This window comes from Equus asinus, chromosome 2 (assembly GCF_041296235.1).
Source record: "Equus asinus isolate D_3611 breed Donkey chromosome 2, EquAss-T2T_v2, whole genome shotgun sequence".
NCBI classification, from domain to species: Eukaryota; Metazoa; Chordata; class Mammalia; order Perissodactyla; family Equidae; genus Equus; species Equus asinus.
The window spans coordinates 179,899,320-179,917,841 of record NC_091791.1 but is presented as its reverse complement, the minus strand read 5'-3'; the positions used below and the strand labels follow the sequence as shown (position 1 = coordinate 179,917,841).

General features: G+C 36.6%; 1 protein-coding gene across 8 annotated transcripts in view; it reads right to left on the bottom strand.

Moving 5' to 3' along the window:
- The window catches only part of PRORP (protein only RNase P catalytic subunit), a 116,987-nt gene that overhangs the window by 68,039 nt on the left and 30,426 nt on the right, over positions 1-18,522 (bottom strand). For all 8 annotated transcript variants that reach the window (XM_070504241.1, XM_070504238.1, XM_070504239.1 and 5 more), the window contains exon 5: positions 6,159-6,266. In XM_070504241.1, the coding sequence (XP_070360342.1) occupies positions 6,159-6,266 (108 nt within the window). The remainder of the gene's footprint in view (positions 1-6,158; positions 6,267-18,522) is intronic.

The following is an 18,522-nucleotide window of genomic DNA, read 5'->3' as shown; positions in this document are numbered from 1 at the left end:
GACAGGCAACAAAAGAAAAAAAAGACAGAAAAATTGGTCTTCATCAAAACTAAAAACTTTTGTGCTTCAAAGGACACCATCAAGAAACTGAAAAGACAATCCAAATGGGAGAAAATATTCACACATGATATATCTGATAAAGATCTAATATTCAGAATATACAAAAAAATTCCAACTCAACAATAAAAAGACAAGTAACCCTATTAAAAAATGGGCAAAGAATTTGAAGAGACATATTCCAAAGAAGACATACAAATGGCCAATAAGCACATAAAAAGATGCTCAACATCACGCGTCATTAAGAAATGCAAATCAAAATGACAATGATTTACCACTTCATACCCACCAGGATGGCTATAATCAATAAGACTGATAATAACAAGTGTTGGTGAGGATATGTGAAATCAGAACTTCTATACACTGCTGATGGGAATGGAAAATTGTGCAGCTACTTTGGAAGTTTGGCAGTTCCTCAAAGGGTTAAACTGAGAGTTACCATTTGATCTGGCAATTCCACTCCTAGGTATATACCCAAGAAAACCTAAGACATGTCCAAACAAAAACTTGTACACAAAACGTTCACAGCAGCATTATTCTTAATAGCCAAAAAAGTGGAAATAACTCAAATGTCCACAAACTAAAGAGTGGATGAAAAAAATTTGGTATATCCATACAATGGAAAACTATTCGGCAATATAAAGGAACAAAGCACTAATCTATTCTACAATACAGATAAACTATGGAAACATTATGCTAAGTGAAAATACGAAATGTTCAGAATAGGCAAATCTGTAAAGACGGAAAGTAGATCAGCGGTTGTCAGGAACTAAGAGAAGGAAGGAATTAGGAGTGACTACTAATGGGAATGGGGTTACTTTGGGGAGAATGAAAATGTTCTAGAATTAGATAGTGGTAACGGTTGCAAAACTTTGTAAACATACTAAAAACCATTGAATTGTACACTTTAAAAGGGTGAATATTATGGTTTATGAATCATATCTCAAGGAAACAAAAGCAGATACCAAAGAATTGAGATATGACTTGGTCAAGACCCTGAATTATGCCACACTAGCCAGGGACTTTACAGTCTCCAGTTCCATTGAGAATATCCTGTAATAGTATTAAGACACCAGAAGTTCTAAGATGAAGCACTGATTTAGTAATAACTTTTAAGCAAAAAATGAACAAAAAAATTGTCCTTTTTTAATAACCAACAAAATCATATATCAATCCATCCAGTTCCATACTATATTCTTTTTTTCGGAATCAGAAGTAACACTTAAATATACACCTTCATATCTGGGTTCAGGCTCTTCTGAATTGCTTTTGGTCACAGCAGCTCTGTACAGCCTCCTGGCGACAGGTTACATACCACTCTCCTGAGAACCTGTGTTGTTCATCTCTCCTTTGTACAATTTTTAGGACCAACAGCAAAGACAGATGGAAGAATACTGGGTTTTCCCTATATTTTGCATTTGATTAATGCTTTTTCATTCAATGAATTATGCCACTCTGTAAGTTAATCAACTTCTCTTGAATGTCTATGGGAAGCTTTTGGCAGACAGAAGTTTGCTGCCTGAGTGACAGCTTTTCAAAATGCAAAAATCAGTTATAACAATCTCTCCTCACTTTAAAATCTGTAGAAATGTGTCAGTTACCACTGCCTTTTACTGCGTTGTTAGAAAACCTTCAGTAAATATTTAAAGTTAAGATTTAGGTTAAACGGTGTGTGGAGCTGCCAATATAACTAACTCAACTGAGATGACAAGTGGATGAACAGACATACGCTGTGTTCAGCTAACTTGTGCACACCCAGGCAGTGACAACCACTGAGTCCCAGCTCTACACGGCAGCTGGCAAGTTTCTGCTGACATCAATTATAAGACATACCCTGACTTCAAAAAAATTAATACATAAAAAAAGGTGCATATGAAAATTAAGAAAATAAAATAAAATTCACAGCCAGAACTTATTTTTAGCTCCTTAATGTCTGTCACCCCTAAGTATGCTCTGAGATCAAGCTATGGGATCATGGTCCTACTCTCTAAATAATGAACGTAAAAATGGTCTTTTCTCATTTATGAGCTTACAGAGAACAATGTTGGATATCTAAGTAACCACTAATGGAAAAGGACCAAGAATAATTTGTCACATATGATGCAGAGTTCATGGGTACAACATAAATGATTATTCTACAGAAAAAATCTGGTAACTTCACACAATGATGAAAAAACTCAAGACTCATAGAACTAGGATTCCTAATCTTTCCTTTATGTACACTTATAGGCAATTGTATTAAGAGAGAGCGACAAAGAGGCCAAATAAGACAGTGCAGAATATTTCCTTTCTGGGCCATTTTATTAAACTTTGTTTACAAATTTAAAGAATGTTTGACCTAAATAATGGCAGGAAAAAACTGTCCAGCTCTTTTCACTTAGCAGATCCATGGCACAAATGTAACTAAATAGTTGAAGCCATCATGTAACAAGCAACCTTGAAGAAAAGTGTTCTATTTGGGCACTTTTCTACGCTGTTAGTGGGAGCATAAATTGCTACAATCATTTTGGAAAGCATTTTGGCAATATGGTGAGACCTTTAAAAACATCCATACCCTTTGACTCCAGAGTTCTATTTCTGGGAATCTATTCCAAAGAAATCACCTAAAACAAGTGCAAAGATCTTCCAAGCATGACTTACCAGAGGAAAAAGCAGACACAATCGAAAAAGCCCACCAACAGAGAAAGGATTAAAAAATTGTAGTATATCCACAAGACTAGAGTATTATAGTTATTTTAGAATATTTACCAAGAATGTCTTTCCACTTTTTTCTTTTCCTGATGGTAGTTTGTTTTTTATTTTAAAGTAATATATGCTCATTGTAAAAAAAAAAATTCAAAAAATAAAAATGAAAAACTGAAATCCTTTCATTCTCTTATATTCTATCCCAAACTCTCAAAGTTAACTATTGTTTTTTTGTGTATGTAATTTCTACAAATTTTCTAGGCATATCCAAACTTATCTAACATTTACATATGTGTAATCTTTTGTTTTTAACGCAAGCGGGGCCACATTAAGCATGTTGTTCTTCAACTTGCTTCTTACACTTATTTTGGCTGTTGCTCTGTATCAGCACATACAGGTCTACCTCAGTCATTCAAAGTGGATGTTTCAACATACATCAGGTCCTAGATTGATAGATATTCAGGTGGATTAGACTCTTCTGCTTACAGACAATCGTATAACTAAAATACTTAGATGTATAACTTTATGTACTAGTGTGAATATATCTCCTACAAGTAGAATTTCAACATTTTAGGTATTCAAAGTTATAGCCAAATCACCCATGAAAAATATTCCACTGATACCCTCCTCTCTACCTCTCCAAACCATTTAAAATACTAAATACTACCAACTTGTAAATCTCTGCCAATCTGGAAGCTAAATATTTTAATTTGCGTATCTATAATTATGAATAAGGTTAAACCACTTTTCTACTTCATAATTCATTTTGTTCTTACAGGCATAAGATTCCGTGGTCTAATCAGGAAATGAGCCTTCTGTCACGTGTTGTAAACAATTTTTTCAGTTTGTTGTTATCATTTAACAGTGTTTATAGTGTTTCTTACTATCTAGCAAATTTCTCTATTCTTCCCATTAGAGCTCCTGGATTTTATGTAGGCTTCGAAGGTCCTTCCATCTCAAACATTTTAAAAAGCACATGCTTTCTTCTACTCCTTTTATAATTTCACTTTTACTGAGAGCTTTCAACAACTGTAAATTAAAATATAGATATATAATTATTTACACAGTTGGAGCTCAACTAGGTAAAAAATAGAAAACTACTACAAGGAAATAAAACATTGACAGTGATTATTGCTGAACAGTAGGATTATATATAATTTTCTTTCTTGTAATTTCCAAATTTTCTACAATGAACATGCATTTCTTTGATAATCAGAAAAAAAATTTCTTAAAACCATCATATTTAAAATTTTTTGTCTGTTATTGATGGTGCTGGCTTCAATTCTCAATCAAGCCTTAGCTGAGTATCTGACTAGATGCCATCTAACACTGAGGCAGTCTTGTATTTACTTTCAACTCCACTGAGACGGATGACATGACAAGAGAAAATCTTCAACTGCCAAATAAGGGTCTGCTGAAAGCAAGAATGATGGTTCCATTTGGGAAGTGAATTTGGACACTACTCACAATGATAGTTACACCTACTAGGTACTTACTATGTGTTAAGTGCTTATACGTATTAATTATTCCTCACAACATCTTTATGAGATATTATTATCTCCATTTTACAGACTGGGAAACTAAGGCACAGAGAGGTTGAGTAACTTGCTCAAACTACGGAAGCTATGAAGTCGCAGAGCCAGGATCGGAATTCAAAGGGTCTGGCTCCAGACGCCCCATTCTTAACTTCTAAGCGAAAATGCTATTTACAAGATCAACTGGAAAAGTGGGAAGCTACTTCTGACAATCTAGAAAGTGTGTAAGAATGGAACTAAGCCACAATAGGGCCTGCCAGTAAGATTTACCCAAAAAATCATAACACAGGGGCCTATGGGAAATGTGATCTGCCATTATTTTTTACAAATCTCTAGCTTTAGAGATTCGAGAAAAAACTTCAGGAGGAAGTTCTTTTCCTCTTTCCTCATTCAGGTGGTGTCTCTACGCTGAGTCCCCAAGCTGAGGTTTCCCAAATCTCATGCCAGTGCGTTGCCACAAGATAAAAGTGCTCTGAAGAGCTGGGTAATAACAACTACTTGTCACATCAACTGTTGCTAACATTAAATTCCTTTAGGAGTAAAAGCTAAAAGTAGCAGAGATTCCTGTGATTTCCCTGGTCGATCTTTTGTTCTTTGCCTCTCTGTCTGCCAACATCTGCTAACATCTTTCAAAATGTGCACATTTTTATCCCATAATGCTGGGGGACATGTCCACTATATTATCTTCAACATGTTACTTTCCCCCAAAAAGTTAGCCCAATTTGGGATGTGTATCTCTGGCAAGCCAATTTTTAGTGCTTTGTGTGAAGCTGAAAGTCAAACAAAAGGTAAACAAATACGAAACTTTCATTCCTCACAGATTCGATGGTGAACTTTTCAGAACGAGCTCTTCTGATTCTGAGCTCTACCCAGCACTAGCGATAATAATGTCATGCTTTCTTTCCCAGCTTTGCCTTTGTCAATATTACCACCTCAAAGACCCCTTCAAGTACCTAAGAGACAAAAATATTTTCAACTTGCTCTTGTGATTTTTTTTTAAATAAAGGATTTAAAAAGCACATAGTTGACCATAAAAATGTAGACTCAAATATAAAGGAAAGGCATATATAAATTTCTGTAAATCAACCTTGCCCTTTGTTAGTACTTGTAAGCTTTTCTGAGTATAAATGGCCAAATTGGACTGGCGATTCTCTGTTTAAGTTGGCCTCAATTTTTAAGAAGTAACAGAGTTTAACTACAGATGAATGGCCATAGATTGCCAGGGATAAGGGCCACAAGCCAGAAACCCAGGAGAGCTCTCTGCAATCTAATTTTGATGTTATGACTGCTTTCCAAGGATTTAGTGTACAAAATTAGCCTCACTTTTCTAATTTGTAAAATGAGGATTAAAATAATTGCACACTGCTGCTATAAAAAATCATGATATCACTATTAGAAATTACTAGGGCATTTATAAGTTGATAGAACAAATGATTATCTTACCAAAAAATAACTGTTTAGATTAGTTTATGAACATACTGTATTTGGAAAAAGCAAATGTGAGTAATGAATACCTCTTGATACAGTGCATGTTGATAGTTTCAAATTGCAGGATGTGACCCACAGGGAAATGACAGAGAAACCCCAAAGAGAGAGTAGAGACCTAGAAGAACGTCAGCGAAAAGTTATACAAAAAGGGCTGAACTGGCCCTTTCTTACATGGACTTTCTCATCTCTCACTCCTGCCCAGCCTGTAAGAGCCGCTTACTTGCCTGAGATGAAAACAATGAATCTTAGATGAGTTGTCGGTCACTGTGGCACCTTAGGAGCTTATTTTTAGAGGAAGGATAAACGGGGAGCTAAGAGACCCAAGGAAGATCACAAATGGGTACAATAAATATTTCTAGAGATTTGGAATAGCAAAATAAAACATGTACTTACGACTTGAGATTCACGAGATTTAGGAAACATTTTGGCAACATTGAGCCCATCAATGACAATATCAAAAGGAGGACAGTGTTTCACAAAGTTCTGAAATCTCTTAAGTTCCTAAAAAAAAAAAAAGTCAGACGAAACATTAATACGAACTTAGTAAGGACTTTATTATAAACACATTGCTATGACTTTTATTATTGTTTCGGTAATTCAAAATATTCGTCCTTTAAACATACACACACAGAAACATACTTTGAAAATGAAATCTGAAAAAGCCAGCCTAATGGATGCAACTGCATATAATGATCGATACCCCTTATAATCTCCTAGTGCTTTACACTGCACAAGGTACTTTCCCATGCTATTTCATTTGAACGGTAACCAACTATCTAGTCTGCTTAATTGACACACATGACAGTCATGATGAGAATGAAATGTCAAAATCTCTGTGTCCTGTTCCGTAATCCAAGGAGAAGGAAACCTGAGATATGCGAGTCTACCAGTGCAACTGTGTTGAAAGAACAAGGCTCTATAATGTGTGGCTCCACCTCTGTCAGTGAGAGGCTTTTGTTTACTTATGGCTGTTTTGAAGAGTTAAAGACTCATCCATTCGTTCAACAAATATTTGTTGAGCAGCTTCAATGTGCCTAGCAGATACCAAAGAGACAAAATCCCCTAACTTAACGGAGCTTGCATTTTAGAGGGAGGAGACACAAAATAAACCAAATAAATACATAAATTATATTAAACGTCAAGTGTGATGAGTGCTACAGAGGAAAGAAGAGGAGGAGAAAGAGTTTCACTTCTGGTAATGATGGAGTAGTTTGTATTGGACTACCAGATAATATCATAAATTCTACACAACTACTTGAAGGCACTAGAGAATGACCAAAGGCAGGCAAAAATTGGAGGGAATACAAAATTTGAAAGAAGTTTTGGTGGTTTCCTACCATGTCGGAAAATTCTTTGACACTCCTCCCCACCAAAAAAGTGGAGTCTAATTCCTTCCACGTGAATATAGGCTCTGCTTTGTGACTGCCTTACTGAACAGAATGTGGCAGAAGTGATGCTATGGCTTCCAAGGCTAGGTAATGAAAAAGGCAATGGAGCTTCCACTTGGTTTGCCTTCTCAGGATTCTTGTTCTTGGAACCTACTCATCATGAGAAAGTCCAGGCAGAGGCTACGTATTCGTGTTCCACCTGACAGTCCTACTGGGTCCCAGGCAACAGCCAGGATCAACCACGAGATCTATGAGAATGAGGAAGATGTCAAGGTGACTTCAACCCCCATTTGATTAGGACAGTAGGAGACCCAACCAAGAGCCATCCAACTGAGTCCAGTGAAGCCCTAGAACCACGAGGGATAATAATAATAGTAATAAATGACTGTTTCTGTTTAATGCCACTACATTTGGGGTAGTTTGCTATCTAACTATAGATAACCAGAAAAGAAGGGAACTGTACCAGGTGAAATTTGTCTGTATATGGCTATTTGCTAGAGGGCTTTCTCCAGTCAGCATGGTTGGCAGGTGCAGCTGGAAATCAAGCAGAAAGCTGCAGATCTACTGGTTTGAGAAATCAGAAGACAGAGTTCGGGGCTGCCAGAGAGGCTAGAAAGTGAGAGGGAATGCTAGAAAGGAAGGAAACACAAAAATCACGGCAAAATCTGCCCAAATTCTTGGCTAACTCTTGATCTGTACATGCACAGAAGAGACTCCAAAGGGCCCAGCAAAAAAGTAACAGACGAAAGACTTGAAAGACCTCAGCAGAGATGTCAGCTACTATCCACTGCAAAGGAGACAGAGTCTGGCGTCTGAGTCTAAGCAAGTTTAACAGCCTGCTAAAGCAAAAAATCAATTGTCTCCAGAAGAAGATAACAAAATCCAGAGCCTTTGCAATGTGTCCTTCACAATGTCCAACAAACAATTAAAAAATTAACAGGAGAAGAAACAGGAAAATGTGACCCAGAGTCAAGAGAAAAGGAAGTCAATAGAAATCAATCTATGGTCCAGATGCTGGAATTAACAGGCAAGAATTTTAAAGCAGTCATTATAAATACATGCAAGAATTTAAAGGAAAATACAGTTATAATGAATGCAAAAAAGAGAAAACACAAACTATAAAAATGAACATTCTAGAACCAAAAAGCACAAATATGAAATAAAATATTCACAGGGTGGATTTAACAGCAGATTGGAGATGGCAGAAAAGTCGGTGAACACAAATGGCAGAGCAATAGAAATGATCTAATCTCAAGAAAAAAAAGATTGAAAGGAAAAGATGAAAAGAGCCTCAGAAACATGTAAAACAATGTGCAGAACAGACTAACATACGTGTAATTAGACTGCAGAAGGAGAGGACAGAAAGGAAAAGGTAGAAAAAATATTTGAATAATGGCCAAAATTTCCCCAAATTTGGTGAGAAACATAAAGACTCAAGAATAGAGCAAACTCAAAGCAGGATAAATGCAAAGAAAATATAACTAAAACCATAACTAGGCATACCATAGTAAAACTACTGAAAATTAAAGATAAAGAGAAAATCTTAGAAGCAGTCAGAAGAAAAGGATACATTACATACCAGAGAAAAATGATACAAATGACAACTGAATTCTCATCAGACACAATGGGAACAGAAAACAACGATAACTTTAAAGTGATGGCAGAAAACAAACAAAAAACTGTCAGACATCCCAGAATTCAATATCTAGAAAAAATCCTTCAAAAATTTGGGTGAAAAAATAAGGTGAAATAAAGATATTTTCAGGTAAATGAAAACCGAGAGAGTTCACCATTAGCAAACCTGCATCACGAGAAATGCTAAGGCAATTTCTTCAGGCTGAAGAAAAATAAAATCAGTTGGAATCCTGGATGTAGAAGAAGAAATGAAAAACATTAAAACAGTAAATATATGGGTAATTATAAGAAAGTATATTTTTTTCTTCTCTTAATTTCTTTAAAAGACATGACTGCTTAAAATAAAAATTATCATAGCACTGTATTATGGGCATTAAAATGTACGCAGATGTGGTCTATACGACAATAATAGCATAAAGACCACGAAGTGGTAAGTGGAATTCTGCTGCAAGGTTCCTACATTTTATGTGAAATGGTACAACCTAAACTCTAAGGGAACTGGATTAAGTTAAGGATTCATATTGTAATCCTAAATCATATATTTAAAAAACTGCAGAGACGGTATAGACAAAAAGCCAGCAGAAGAACTAAAGGGGCGCCAGCCCTGTGGCCAAGCAGTTACGTTCGCACACTCTGCTTTGGCAGCCCAGGGTTTCGCCCGTTCAGATCCTGGGCACAGACATGGCACTGCTTGTCAGGCCACGCTGAGGCAGCATCCCACGTGCCACATCTAGAAGGACCCACAACCAAAAATACACAACTATGTACCAGGGGGCTTTGGGGAGAAAAAGGAAAAATAAAATCTTAAAAAAAAAAAAAGAACTACAGGAATACTAAAAAAATTTTTTTTTCTTTTTCTTTTTTTTTTTGAGGAAGATTAGCCCTGAGCTAACTACTGCCAGTCCTTCTCTTTTTGCTGAGGAAGCCTGGCCCTGAGCTAACATCTGTGCCCATCTTCCTCTACTTTTTTATATGTGGGATGCCTACCACAGCATGGCGTGCCAAGCAGTGCCATGTCCGCACCTGGGATCCGAATCAGCAAACCCCGGGCCACCGAGAAGCAGAACATGTGAACTTAACCGCTATGCCACCAGGCCACCCCCTAAAAAAATTTTGATTAGTCCAAAAGAATATGAAAGGAGGAACAGAGCGCCAAAAAAAAAAAGGTGAAATAGAAAACAAATAGCAAAATAAAATAGTGAAATCCAACGCTATCAAAAACGCTGTTTCTAATACATGTACTCTAACTATAAAGATCCAGATAAGCTGAAAGTGAAAAGCAGGAGGAAAACATATAGCATGCATCAGCAAACTTAAGACAGCTGGAGTGGTAGCATTAATGTCAGACCAAACAGACTTCAAGAAAAGGAGTATTACAAAAAATAAAAAGGGATACTTCACAATGACAAGATCAACAAATCAGCAAGTCATACTCATAAATAAGAACATAGCTTTGAAATACATGAAGCAAAACTTGACAGAACTGGAAGGAGAAACAATTCTACAATTATAGAAACAAGTCTACAATTATAGATGAGATTTCAACACTTCTGTCTCCATAATAACAGAACAAGTAGATAGAAATCAGTAAGAAGACACAAACTACACTAGTAACTACTTTAACTGGATTGATATCTAAAGGACACTACACCCAGCAATGGCAGAATATTCATTCTTTTCAAGTACACATGGAACACCAACACTGAACACAAGCTCTAGGCCATAAAATGTCTCAACACATTTCAAAATATTAAAATCTGAAAGTAAGTTTGCTGATCACACACACACACACACATACGTTAAGTCAGAAACCAATAGCAGAAAGATGTCTATAAATGTCCCAAATATTTCTATATAACGCATAGGTCAAAAAAGAAATTACACATGAAATTAGAAAATATTTTGAACTAAGTGACAATGAAATATTAAATATCAAAATTCATGGGATGCATTAGAGCAACACTAGGGAGAAATGTATAGTTTTAAGTGCTTATATGAAAAGGTCTAAATAAATCATTGGTCTAAGTTTTCACCTTAAGCTAGAAAAAGAAGAGTAAATTAAATTTCAAAGAAAGTAGAATAATAAAGCGCAGAATCAAAGAAACAGAAGAACAAGAAAATTAACGGGAAAAAGTTGGGGGAAATATCAATCTCAATCCCCATCTCACATCACACTTCAAGGTTATTTTGAAACAGATCATAAATCTAAACCAAAAGCCAAAACTAAGAAAATTCTAGCAGATAATAGGAGAATTCTTCACAACATCATATTTAGCAAAAATTTGTTGGGCAACACATAAGTCAACACATAGTGTGCCTCTTGATATGATGCCTCTGAGAAGAATACAAGAGCATTTTTGTGATATTCTTGCCAAAAACGCATAACCTGAATCCATCATAAGGAAACATCAGATAAACCCAAAGTGAGAGACATTCTACAAAATAATAGGCCTATAGTTTTTTTAAAAAGAAGTCCAAGAAAGACAAAGAAAACTGAGATTTTTGTTGCAGATTAAAAAAGACCAAGGAAACATGACAACTAAACCCAATGGGTGATCCTGGATTGGGTCTGGGGATGGAAAAGCTTATAAAGGACATTTTTTGGGACAAGTGACAAAACCCAAGTATCAATAATATTATTGTATCAATGTTACAAAGAAGAAGAACTCCCTTTAGGCAAATAAGCACATGAAAAGACACTCAATATAATTCATCATCAGGGAAACGCAAATTTAAAACCACAGTGAGGGGGGCCAGCCCTGTGGCTGAGTGGTTAAGTTCGTGCGCTCCGCTGCAGCCGTCCAGGGTTTTGCCAGTTCGGGTCCTGGGCTCGGACATGGCACCGCTCATCAAGCCACGCTGAGGTGGTGTCCCACATGCCACAACTAGAAAGACCCACAACTGAAATATACAACTATGCCCTAGGGGGATTTGGGGAGAAAAAGCAGAAAAAAGAAGACTGGTGACAACTGTTAGTTCAGGTGCCAATCTTCAAAAAAATAAATAAATAAAAATAAAATCACAGTGAGATATCATTATACACCCACTAGAATGGCTAAAATTACAAAGACTGACCATAACCATGATGCGGAGCAACTGGCCCTTTCAAACATTGCTGGTGGGAGTACAAAATGGTACAACCACTTTGGAAAACAATTTGGCAAATTTCTCATAAAGTTAAGCATATATTTAACCTACAACTCAGCAATCCCACCTCTAGGTATTTATGGAAGAGAAATGAAAACCTACATCCACACAAAGACTTATGCATGAATGCCAATAACGACTTCATTCCTAACTGCTAAAAACAATTCAAATGTCCATTAACTGGTGACTGAATGAAAAAAACGTAGTATATCCAGACAATGGAATACTATTCATCAATAAAAAGATACTGTTGATACATAACATGAATGATTCTCAAAAGTTTTATACTAAACGAAAAAGGTAGACATAAAAGGCATAGTGTAAGATTCCATTTACACAAAATTTAAGGCAAAACTGCACCAACAGAAAGCAGATTAATGGTTCCAGGGAGAAGGGAGAGGGAACTGCCTGCAACGAACACAAGGGAACTTTTGGTGGTGATGAAAATGTCCCATATCTTGATTATGGAGGTTATTACAGAACTGCATGCATTTGTCAAAACTCACTGAATTATACACTGGCAAATTTTAGTATATGTAAACTATACCTTGAGAAAGCTGATTTAAAAACGTAAGAAAGAAAACCCTACCACTATACATATTTCATCTTCAGAATAACCACTGATCCATATGCGTGCTTTCGTTTCTCATCTGACTTCTTTAGTTTGTCTAGCCCCACCAGCTACAGTTGTGGGACCATCCCCTTTCCTTTCTATTCAGCAAAAGACTTTGTTTTAAAATTTCTTTGCTCAAATACATTTCCTACAAAGTGTTTAGAAAGTTCCAATTAATATCAAAACTAACTAAATATTAGTTGGAATAGGGACACTATTTTTTGTAAATGAAAATAAAGCTATCAAGGAGAATTAAAACAGTTTACACATAATATGACCAATTTTGTTTCAGTCTGAATGAATCAAGGAAAACAAAATAAGTGCATTAAATTTCTAAATTTCAGGTTCACTAATAATTAACAAGGAAAAGATTTCCCACTACACTTCTAATTTATCATTTTGGTGCTGCTCTTAGTACCATGTTATACTCACCTCAGGAGTAATGACAAAGTAAGGGAGTTCAGTATTACTGGCAAAATGGACATCTGTAAAAATCATGAGTTAAACCAGATAACTTATAAAATCCCCTTCCAGTTCTGATCTTCTATGTTAACAAGACTTGGAAATCCCTTAAAATCACAGAATGGAAAAGGGTATGCCGGATGGGGTGTTTGAAAGGTGATCTCGGGAGCCTCTGTGCAGTCACAGGACATGTAATAAAATGCCACCGAAGACTCTCCTCCTGAGCCGTGTCTTCTAACAGACGGACAGCAAAACCCAAGACGTCAGGTTGGGTTTTTTTCCCATTACTAAAGCTCCGTTTACTAAGTATGTTACTACTCAGGGATTCTTTGTAATACTTCTGGTGGGCCCCCAAGATGCTTACTTTTCAAACTAAACAAATTTATGTCACAGCACTCAAAAGCCACTGAGAAGACCATGCTGATAAGGCATGACAAAGAGCAGACCTACTGAGAGAGCACGCTGACTGTGGCATGGGGCATTACAGGTCTGCAGGCTTCACTGTTTTAATGGAGGGTAAATTTAAATGAACAACAATTATTTCTCTCTAGGGCTACTGCTGAGACTGTACTTGATTGCAGATTAGCTAATGATCTGGTATGCAAAAATCCATTGACATTTTGATGATTTGTTTCTTGACTGTTAATAAACGTTCTTTTTTTGTAAAAATAATTTTATTGAGATATAATTCACCTACCATGCAATCCATTCGTTTGAAGTGGATTCAACATCACCACAATCTAATTTTAGAATATTCTTGTTCCTCCCACAAGAAACTCCATACTCATTAGCAGTCAATCCCCATCCCCCACCCTACTACACAGCAACCACTAATCTACTTTCTGTCTCTACAGATTTACCTATTCTGGACATTTCACATAAAGTGAATCATACAAATATACGGTCTTCTGTGATTGACTTCTTTCACTCAGCAAAATGTTTTCAAGGTTCAACCACGTTGTAGCATGAATCAGTTCTTCAAACCTTTTTATTGCTGAATAACAGTCCACTGTATGGGTATACCACGTTTATTTATCCATTTATCAGTTGGTGGGCATTTGAGTTATCTCCACTCTTTGGCTATTACAGATAATAACCATGTACAAGTTTTGAACATCTGTATCAAGTTTTGCATGGATGTCTGTTTCATTTCTCGTGGGTATATACCTAGGAGTGGAATTGTCAGGTCATATGCTAACTCTTTTTGAGGAACTACCAGACTGTTTTCCCAAGTGGTTGTACCATTTTACATTCCCAGCTGCAATGAATGAGGCTTCCAATTTCTCCACATCCTCACCAACACTTTCTCTCATCCGTCTTTCTGATGAGAGCCATGCTTGCGGGTGTGAAGTGGTATCTCATTGTGGTCTTTATGTACGTTTCCCTAATGACTAACGATGTTGAGCATCTTTCATGTGATCACTGGCCTAAAGAGAGTTCTTCATTTTTGTAACATATAGGCTTTATAAATTCAATGTATATCTCCTTCAGCAATAGTCACAACTTCTGTTATCTTTCCTCATTTTATGCTTTTAAGTTTAAATTTGAAGAAGGTAACTTCACAGGAAGTGTAAATGCTATGACTTGGAAAAAAGGTTAACTAAATGCCTACAGGGATCAGGCAGGTAGCGTCAATTAGTAAAATGGGCCAAGTCTAAGAAAATATAATGGAGCAGGCAAATGATAAACAGAAAATGGTATTAAGTCTCATTGTCCGAGATTCAACAGAAAGAGGTCAAGACTGTGAGGAAGTGGAGAACGCAGGTCCCTTAGAAAGGAAGCAGTCCAGTGCTCAGTCCAACTAATTGCTGCCACACAAAAATAAAGACCCAGGGTTCACAGACTTGATTTTTCAAGGAAAGCAAAAAATCCGGCCTTTTGAAATAATGTCAAATAATGTTTTGGAAGAGTAAAACACAAAGAAGCTCAAACAAAAAAACATATATGGGCTGGATTCTGCCCTTAGGCCACAAGTCTATAATACACTCACTTGGTCAGTCAACACAGTTTTATTAAGCACCTGGGACATGCCAAGCAATGTTCTAACTCCCAGGAACAGAACATAAACAAATGTCCTGCCCTCAAGGAGTTTATATATTAGTGGGGAGACAAGCAATACAAGGTAACGAATAGATAATTTCAGGGAGAGAAAAGTGCCTTGAAGAAAAATTAAGCAGGGTAAGGTGTTGGCACCACCCTCCCGAGCCCCTCTCTACTTTAGATATGGTAAAAGGGAAAGGCCTTTCTAACGAGGTGAGATTTGAACAAACCTGCAGGAAGTGAGGGAGTAAACTATGCTTCCTCTGGGGGAAGAGCCTTCTAGGTGGAGGAGAGAACTGCTATGGCCCTTACTAAACACCAAAGAGCTTTGCATGTTTGAGGATTGACAACTAGGCAATTGGGAAGCTCAAAGAATAATTTATAAAGTCTTTATGTATTTATGCTTGAGTTTAAATTTTAAAAAGCAACTCTTGCTTATGACTACACTAAGGGAAAGAGTAAATAAATGCAAAAGCAATTCTAAAACAGTTAATCAAAAGTTTTAAACTCTCTACCTTATTCAACCTCTTATTAGAAACAATGAAGCAGAACTGATATTTGTTACTTTGTGGTTGTTACCTAATCACAAAGGAGTAGGAAATGATCCAAAGATGTGCAGCAAGAAAGAGAAATAAGGGGGCCGACCCAGTGGTGCAGGGGTTAAGTTCGCACGTTCCGCTTCAGTGGCCCAGGGTTCGCCAGTTCGGATCCCGGGTGCGGACATGGCACCGCTTGGCAAGCCCTGCTGTGGTAGGCGTCCCACGTATAAAGTGGAGGAAGATGGGCATGGATGTTAGCTCAGGGCCAGTCTTCCCCAGCAAAAAGAGGAGGATTGCTGGCAGACATTAGCTCAGGGCTAATCTTCCTCAAAAAAAAAAAAGAGAAATAAAAGCACGGCACAGCTTATACGCTACACGTGACACATAAGCTCTAGACAGAGGTGACTCCAGCCCTGCCATCAAAGAGCTGACTTCATAATTATAAATGAATCTAACAACAGACATAGCAACAGAACATGACTCTTCTATTTATTACTCCTCTTACATTATGAATGAGAAAGCAAACATGTTAAGCAACTGATTTTTCTCAACAAATGATATGCAAAGAGACACTAAAACTTTTTCTACCTTTCCACTTAGAAGAGGTTAAAACTCTTCAATTTTTTGGAATGATGGTTCATATGTTTATGATGCTTCACTTCTATTCTGAGACTTTGATACAAATCTCACCAGGAAATTCAAAATAGATCTCTCTCTTTATTTTACTTAGTTAATTCCTACTCTAGAATACCAATTAAGGGGAAACAGGAGGAGTACAGTAACGTATACTCAAAACTTTACATTATAAAAGAAACAGTGATCTTGACACGTTAATTATATCTAATGTACCACAAACATCAGATATTTTCCAAAGATTAGAAGAAAGGGAATATTAAAACAACTGGCTTTAGTCACAGTAGATATGGAAAAACAGGGGAATACCAGCTATTTTGGTCGGAAGCACTGCTCTCAACATGGGAACAACAATAAAAAATGCATCTCTGCATCTAATGGCAAATTTCTTTGTGTGCCTTCTTAAGCATGGAATCCAAACAAATCCTAATTAAAAAGAACACTAACTTTTTAATTAGTTAAATTAAACATAACTAATTAAATGACTGCCTTAATGTAGCCAGGGAAAAATGAAGTCACATGTCTAAAAAATGTCACTGCAATGCAATAGCTAATAATCTTAGAAAGTTTATACTCATTTAATAGCAAGTTACATTTTAGGAGATGTTTTTCATTTAGTAATTATAGCTATAATTACTATAGTTCAGTATTCTATTTAAAAATACTTATAATCTTAACTGAGTTTTCTGACTCTAGTAAGAAGAAAAAACAAACAAATAAAAACCAAAAAAATCCTTCTTGCTACAAATACATAAAAGGCTGGATAAAAAACTACAAAAAATACTTAATGCATGGTTGAACTTGCAAAAAAGAAAAAGGAATAAATCTTCAAGTGCCAGAGATAAAACTAAATCTGAAAATCAGAATGGTAAGGATAAGAGTTGACGCTAATATCGTCCAGGAGAGAAGGAAAGAGGAAAAATAGGATGGGTATTAGCAAGCAGGGGCTTGGCTTTTGAGATCCCCATGGGAACTGAGGATCTATCAAACCTTGGGCCCAAATGAGGGGAGAGGTTGAAGTGAACTCCTGAGTAAATGAGGAACCTTTAAAAATCAGTACATTGATGTCAAAACCCAATACACCAGCTTCTCTATCTCTACCAGGGGTCTAAGTAAGAAAAAAAATTTCTTAAGAAAAATAAGCTCCAGGTTGACATCTTAAATGGGTTTGGAGTACAAATTTAGACAAACTGTGTGATACAAAATCATCATGCTCCACTGAGAAATTACACAAAGACTGGTTCTGGGCTAGTAACACCCCATGGGCACTTGGCAGAAGCAAACACAAAACCTCTCTGAAGAGACACTCTGAACAATCCAGGCAACAAAGGACTCTCGCAGAAAGAGCAAGCCCCCCCCCAAAACTGGACTCACCAATTTAAAATTACAAAACACAAGAATAAACAATCCACCATGAGTGAGAGCCTTTGACACAACAGAAGGATTAGAGCCCAAAGAACTCAGGATGAAGGATAATAAAAAGTCTAAGAGACAATATTAAATAAGTATGTAAAAATAACTAAAACATAAAAGAATCAGAAGAAAAGACAAAGACCATTAAAAAACGAAGAGGAAAATTTGAAAGAGAAGTTTCTAAAGTTAAAATTCTAAAATAATTGAAACTAAATGGATGGGGTAAAATCCAAATATCCTTCTACCGGTCAATAAACAAATTGTGGTAAATTCATACACTGAAATATGCTCAGCAATGAAAAGGAATTACGGATACATGTAGCAAAACAAACTCAAAAACATACTTAAAACTAAATCTAATATATTGTATAAACAAATAACATTATATTAAGTGAAAGAAGACGAAAATATTATAGATTATATGATTCTATTTATATGAAATTTCCAGTAAAAGCAAAACTGCAGAGACAGAGAGCAGGTCAGTGGTTGCTGAGGCAAGGAGCAGGAGCAGGGAGTGACCTCAAAAGGGCATGATGAGGGGCTGGCCCCGTGGCCGAGTGGTTAAGTTCGCTCGCTCCGCTGCAGGCGGCCCAGTGTTTCGTTGGTTGGAATCCTGGGCGCGGACATGGCACTGCTCATCAGACCACGCTGAGGCAGCGTCCCACATGCCACAACTAGAAGAACCCACAACGAAGAATACACAACTATGTACCGGGGGGCTTTGGGGAGAAAAAAAGGAAAAAATAAAATCTTTAAAAAAAAAAAAAAAAGGGCATGATGAAACTTTCAGGGGTGATACAAGCATTCTAAAACTGAATAGTGGTGATGTCACACAAGTGCAAAAATTTACTCAAAATCATTGAACTGTACACTTAAAATAGGTCAAT